The 7,500-nt window shown below is 39.5% G+C and overlaps 2 protein-coding genes across 2 annotated transcripts in view; both read right to left on the bottom strand.

Annotated features, from left to right (window-relative positions):
- Positions 1 to 7,500, bottom strand: part of LOC127646031 (basement membrane-specific heparan sulfate proteoglycan core protein-like) — a 409,929-nt gene that overhangs the window by 128,055 nt on the left and 274,374 nt on the right. Inside the window, exon 10 of the mRNA XM_052129531.1 lies at positions 1,310 to 1,585. Within this exon, the coding sequence (XP_051985491.1) occupies positions 1,310 to 1,585 (276 nt within the window). The remainder of the gene's footprint in view (positions 1 to 1,309; positions 1,586 to 7,500) is intronic.
- LOC127642915 (titin-like) overlaps positions 1 to 7,500 on the bottom strand; it is a 482,588-nt gene that overhangs the window by 431,839 nt on the left and 43,249 nt on the right. The window lies entirely within an intron of this gene.

The following is a 7,500-nucleotide window of genomic DNA, read 5'->3' as shown; positions in this document are numbered from 1 at the left end:
ATGAAAATCAGTCTACAGGCTTTAATAGGCGACTAGGAAGTCCGGGAAGAGCTCGTTTTTTAAGTTGCGGTACAAGCCGTTCATGCATTGTCAATATATAAAGTTTTTCTTCATGCGTGTGTCTGTGTGCTGCGGGGCAAGTTATTTGTTATATTAAATTGATAATAATAATAATAATAATAATTTTATACATTAATGGAGAAACGAGCCAAATATCATCTTCAGCTATTGGCGATCACTATTGACCATCGTCGAGATCCTCGTCTGTCGGCTCAACACTAATGTGCATTTCTCTCTATAAATGTTCAGACAGACTCCTTGTTGGTTTTTCCGGCACATTCAGCATCATCACAGCTTCTGCTGGTGTCGCTGCAGCTCGCTTCATGCGTCGCTGGTAAAATGTATATTTTAGAGGCTCATTATTACGGTTTAATATTTCTCTGTAATGTAGATCAGTGTTAGAAATGTTACTATAACAATCTTTCTCAGACCTGGAACTCAAACCATTGTCTGATGCCCCCAAAATATATATATATTTAAGAAATTACATTAATATCATAAACGTGCGACTAGTCGACTAATGGCTTAAACTAACAACTACTAGTCGAATAGTAAAATCTTTGGTCGGGGGAATCCCTAATCGACGCATTTGAGGAATAATATTGATTACCAGAAATAATTTTGACTCGTCCCTCCTTTTCTTTAATAAAAGCAAAACTGAAGATTACAGTGAGACACTTACAATGGAAGTAAATGGGGGTCAATCTGTAAACATTAAAATACTCTCAGTTTCAGAAGTATAGACACACGACATAAACAATATCTGTGTAAACATGATTTTACTGTGATAAAACATTTATTTACCACATCTGTGTAAAGTTATAAAACTTCATTGCCATGACGATATAATGTCAACAAACCTAAAATCCCTAAAATGACTGTAAAACTGATGATGAAACTAATTTACATCTTAAATAATGGATGAATTTTAAAAGAATAATTAATGTGTGTTTTTACATTTTAAGCTTCACATTTCGACCCCATTGACTTCCATTGTAAATGACTCACTGTGACCTCGATTTGAGCTTTTCTTAAAGAAAATGAGGTGCTGAGTCAAAATAGTTTTTGTGGTTATCAACATTACGCTACAAATTCTGTCAATTGAGATTAAATTGTATTAAACCCAGAATATTCTCTCAATTTCTAGTCATGTTTTTTTTCTCCCTCAAGTGTTTTTGTCTTTTTCATTTATTTTTTCTTCATGTGTGTGTAAATATCACTGCAGTGTTTGTTGAATGTGAACACTCACCTGATACAGTCAGTGTAACAGCATCACTGATGTCTGATCTCTGTAAGTCTCTGATTTTCTCTCCTCTACAGCTGTATTTACCACTGTGAGACACATCAACAGAACTGATCATGAACTTTTGAGTCGATGAGTATGAGGAGTGATTGGTCCCATCTTTAAACCAGCTGTATTTCCACTCAATCTTTTTTTGTTTCTGTATGTCACATGTGAGAGTGACTGTCTCTCCTCTGAACACATGATGATCTGGATATACAGTCACTTTAGGTTTTGGTCTCTCTGTATAAAAACAAATAAATATTGCTCAATAATAATAATACACAAATTAAGAGTGTAATCAATCAAACTGTAAAACTGCAAATCCATTAAGATCCTTTTGAATTATTACATCTACACATTTATTTGGTGTATTTGATTATAATGTAACAGACGATCACTCACCGATGACAGTAAGAGTGACATCATCACTCCAATCAGAGGAGAACGGCCTTGATGTTCTGGTACCTCGACACTTACATTTCTGGTTTCGTACACTAATATTGTTAATGACATACTTCATCTTATTAAAGTTTTGAACATCACGACCACAAGACCATTCGTATGTCCAGTCTGTCACATCTGTGTTCTTTACATCACATGTGAGAGTGACAGTCTCTCCACTGAATATCGGTGATGTTTTAGGATTTACAGTCAGAACAGGTTTATCTGTAAGAACCAGAAACAAACACACACACACACACACACACACACACACACACACACACACACACACACACACACACACACACACACACACACACACACACACACTTTAAGTTCATGTGTATAAATTGTTTGACAGTGAAATGAAATTGATGGTTTAATTGGGATCAGTGTTCAGTTCACATGTGGTGGTCAGTTCTATGTTACATATATTCATCACATTTACTCACATTTCAGGAACGTTTAATGACAAAAAAAACTTTTTTATGTATTTTTAATATGAATCAACGTTCCTCTCACTACTTTCCCAAAGTGTTGTTGTTGTTGTTTTCATGTTTAGAGACAATATTTATTAGATCAGTCACACATATGACAGTAATGTTGAGATCATGTCTCAGTTTCATCAATCACACATTGACATTCATCTCATGAACTCTAAAACATGTTTAACATCTGTCGCTCGACTCCACTGTAACAGGTCAGATATAATCATGACTGAGACATCCGATGTCTCACACTCAAACTCTATTTTAATATGAAAAACAAATTCTATGCAGTGATTTCTTCATGGATGTTTCAGACACAAGAATCTATTGAAGTGTATTTGTATATTGTTTGAGTCACTGCTGCAGATGATGAACACAAGAGACTTTATGTCAGTATAAACACATCAGAGGAGTAAAAGCAGCATCAGTCATGTGTTCAAGACATTATTGATCATGACTGTATCAGACTCAGTCATGTGTTCAAGACATTATTGATCATGACTGTATCAGACTCAGTCATGTGTTCAAGACATTACAAAAACTTGCGGCGGGGCATGATGTGAGATATGGCCTCTGTCTGCTTTTCACCACGGAGAACTGCTGGGCGAAGTCCTCGACGGTGTCGCCGAAGAGGCCGAACTGGGAGACAGGGGTGTTGAGGAAACGAGCTTTGTCGGTTTCACGCATCTCGACCAGGTTCAACCACAGATGACGTTCCTGGACCACGAGCGTGGCCACGCCTGCCCGAGTGACTGCGCTGTGACCTTCGTGGCTCTAAGGGCGAGGTCGGTCGCTGAGCGCAGTTCCTGCAGCACATCAGGATCAGGGCTACCCCCGTGCAGATCTTTGAGCGCCTTGGCCTGGTGGACTTGCAGGAGGGCCATGGCGTGCAGGGCGGAAGTGGTATGTCCGGCGGCGCTGTAGGTCTTCGCAGTGAGTGAGGATGTTGTCCTAAAGGGTTTGGAGGGGAGCACAGGGCGACCCCACTAGGTGGTAGGGCTTCGGGGGCATAAGTGGAGCGCAACCGCCCTATCCAGCAGGGGAATCGCCTTTGTGACGAGTGGAGAGAGATGCTCTCTACGATGACGTCAGCTCACGTCATCAGCCTCACCCTGGGTGTGCTGGCCCGAAGGTGGCAGCCCAGGGGAGTCCTCAGCGTCAGATGCCGTCCTCAGCGTCAGATACCCAGCGGAGCTGCACCCGCTGCCAAACCCAGATCGCCTCCATCACCAGATGCATCATCCTAAATCCCGTGGGAAGAAGGAGCAATGCGGAGGGCGGCTGGAGTGGTTTGCTTTCTATTGAAAGCAAGCCGTGACCGCAACGTTGCCAGGGTCATGTTCTCGCAGTGAGAGCATGAACCATCCACAAACATGGTTCACGTCCCGTGCGGAGACGCTCTTCACTGGCGCACGCTCGCTGCAGCTAGATTATAACGTGATTGCTCGCGACATATTGAATTATAATATGTCACGATATTATAATATATAGAGTGTCACGGTGTGTATCTTATGGTGAAGAAAATCTGCAATACTCAGCTCTATAAAGAAGAAAGAGTTGAGAAAAAAGTGTTTTTGTGAGTTAAAGATGGATCAAGTGAACACAAAGGTGAGAGAGTCTTCGCCCATTATACATTGCAAAAAAAGCCATCTGTGTGATCGCAGCCTCGGTGTGACCGCTGCCCAGACACACGAGACAACGCCTGTGGCCGTCTGAAGCGGAGAGCACCCATCTTTAAAAAGACGTGTCCTGAAAAGGACGTTCAACGCCGCTGTGTTTTCCTTTTTTAGAGGAAATTACTCTTTTACAATGAAAATCACTCTTTTAATAACTCTTTCGAGTTTTTCTCTGCACTGTCGAAGCGCCCAGGGGCAGAATGCACAGCTGAGCAAGAAGGAGAAAGCCGATGTTTTGCGCCATCAATCCAACAGCATGCAGAGCGTCAGAGGGAAAAGCAGGAACTGGTGTGTGACTCGCAGCAGACTGCATGCACTACCATTGGCATTGACTGAACTCATCGTATTTGCCCCCTTAAAAGCCCGTATGTTCGGGGCGGCGTATGCAAATACTGTCTGCCAACTTCTCATTGGCCTTTTTTCATAGTTTTTTTTACTGTGATAAAACATTTAGTTACTGCATCTGTGTAAAGTAAATTTGTGCAGTAAAATAATTTACTAACCTTTTAAAAACTGACACATTATGAAAGACTTGATTTATAACAATGTGGAACATTTAAATTTATTAAAACATTTCAAATAGGATTAACAAATAACTTTAATAACTTAAAGGAATAATTCACACCAAAATAACATTTCAGTCATTGTTTACTCACACTATTGTTGTTATAACCCCATTTGACTTTCTGTCTTTTTCTGCACACAATGAAATTGTGTTCAGTGATGTCATATAATGGCAGTTTATGGTCTTTATCTTCAAGCTTCAGACGGATGCAAAAATATAATTCAGAAGTCTAATAAATTATTTAATGAGACTCACGATTGTTCTGAAGTTATACGATGAGCTTTAGTGAGAAACAAACTGAAATCTAATGTATAATTTAGAGAAACTAAACTGTTGCTGTCCTCACACAACATGGGGCGTTCAAGAGAAAACTGTTATTTATTTTATTGTAAAGTAGAGATGCACCGATTGTGAAATTCTGGGCCGATACCGATGTTTAAAATAACAATTTGGCTGATGGCCGATTTTGTTTTTGTTTATTTTGTTTTTGTTGTTATTTATTCCCCTTTTGTGCCAGTGAAACAAAGAAATCTTCAATATAAAGAATAAATGAGCTGTTTTTAAGTCTTTCAGTCCTGCATCACAATATCTTTCAATGAGCACAAATTCAATCATACAAATTTATGAAATAATGTTTAATTTAACCTTCTTTCACAAGACAAAGATTATTGTAATGTAATTAAATTTAAATGTAAAAGTGATTATAAAACTGACCTGAGGAACATTTACTCTCAGAATATTTCACCAGTCATGAAATGTGTCCCGTATTTCTTTTGGCACTTTAAAAGAACTAGAAATGCCCAATTTGTGAATTAATAATTTATTTGTGTTTTTTCAGTGAACTGGACAAACAGGCTTGTAAAACGGTCTGAATTGATTCATGATTCAGTATAATTCGTTCAGAGCTCTCTCACTGAATCATTTGGAGCGGTTTCTCACACAGTTAAACAGTATCGGGATATTTTTAGACGGCGTATCAAGTTAAAAACACGTTTTCAACTGATATAAATGTGTCTCGAGACTCCTGCGTTCTGCTCTGTTTGTGGTGCGTTTTGCTTTTTTAGCGTGTAAACGCTTCTGTCTGAACGGTTACTGGAAGAAATGCTTGAGCCAATAGTTACATGAATGCTACTCACTGGAGAAAATAAAGAAATGTTTCTCAATGTCACCAGAATTGAACGCTTTGGTGTTGGTATTATAGCACCACCTGTTGGATCTTCTCCGAATCTGCAGCTGGATAGGCAACTGTTGTCCAAGTCCACTGCAAATAACCAACTCATATAACAGATAAACATCGGCCACTGCCATCTGTGCATGACATCGTATTTGCTGCTAGGCCAATGGCAGTCAACAAGGTGAATATTGGCTTATACCGTGTGGCAGGGTGGAGGGCGGGGCCGGGTCGTGATCCTGCGCGCCCGGTCCCGTATTAGGCTAATTATCTGTCCCTGAGGTTTAAAGGCCGACAGCAGAGGGCTGTGCGAGAGAGAGAGATCGTTAGCGGACATGTCCGCCATGTGTGTTTGTTTATGTGTACTGTTAAGTTTTTCATTAAAATATTATTTATGTTGAAAAGCCGGTTCTCGCCTCCTCCTTGCCCCATCCTTGAGCTGTTTTACATACCGATAATTGGCCGATACATCGGTACATCCCTAATATAAAGACAGGTACACAACAGCGATACTAACAGCTGACTTAATATGTCTATCGAGTTTGTTGACGGAGAATAAATGCAATTATACTGATGCTTCCTTTTGAAGATTGAAGAGGTGGACACCATAATTTGCCATTCTGTGACATCACTGAACACAATTTCTCTCTTCGTGTTCACAAAAAGAAAGTCATGTGTGGTTATAACAGCAATGGGGTGAGTAAACAATGACTTGATTGTATTTTTTGGGTGAACTAAACCTTGAATAAAATCACATGTGATTGTAAAATAACAGACGATCACTCACCAATCACAGTGAGAGTCACTTCATTACTCCAGTGAGAGCTGCTCTGATGAGATGTTCTGCTTATTTCACACTTGCAGGTCTTGTTGTTTTGTACAGTAATCTCGTATTCTCTCTCTTTATAGGGAACATCATCAACATCACAAGACCATCTGTATATCCAGTCTGTCACTTCTGTCCCCTGTATGTCACATGTGAGAGTGACAGTCTCTCCTCTGAATATCGGTGATGTTTCAGGATTTACAGTCAGAACAGGTTTTATATCTGTAAGAACCAGAAACAAACTTACTTAAATTCAGAATTGAAGAACTGCCTCTCTTTCAATAACACATTGGAATTTGATTATGGAATGACAAATTTAACATTCACAGAACAGATGAATTCAGTCCAACACAAATTTTGGGACAAAACATAAATAATATATATTTTTGTTAACTTTCATGCAGGTAGACAGGTGAGTTTAAATCTTATATGTAGATTTAGGTAGGGATGGACCAACTTTCAGAAAATCAGAAATGTCCTGACTAGGTCTGAAATGATTAGACAACATCGACAATAAAACATTTAGAATAGTCATCTGATTTAATTTAGCATTTCAAAAGATCTCATCTTGTGCTTCATTGAGGAGAGGAAGAACAGATCACAGTCCAGACACACTCCAACTTTCCACACAGATTCAGGTGATGTAGATCGCAGAGTATTATAATACAAACATGCAAAATGAGTAAATACAGAAGCAGTGTCGTTGTAAAAAAACTTGCCCATCAGAGCGTCTAAAAAGGAAAACGCTGCACGTTATATTCTGTATTTAATGCATCCTTTATTAAAGTTCAAATATTAATGAAGCAGGCTGTATAAATCAGCACAGTCTCAGAAACTGGCATTTCTCTGTGCGGTCAGAGTCGCTTATATGAGTCATGTGAAAAACAGCACGAGAGAGTTTCAACAGCTCAAATTCTCCCGGCTGATACACTGTCCCGTGTGGAGACGCTCTTCACTGGTGCACGCTCGCTGCAGCTAGATTATAACG

Source organism: Xyrauchen texanus, chromosome 1 (genome assembly GCF_025860055.1).
Source record: "Xyrauchen texanus isolate HMW12.3.18 chromosome 1, RBS_HiC_50CHRs, whole genome shotgun sequence".
NCBI classification, from domain to species: domain Eukaryota; kingdom Metazoa; phylum Chordata; class Actinopteri; order Cypriniformes; family Catostomidae; genus Xyrauchen; species Xyrauchen texanus.
The sequence above is the reverse complement of the archived record's forward strand: the minus strand, read 5'-3'. Positions and strand labels throughout refer to the sequence as shown.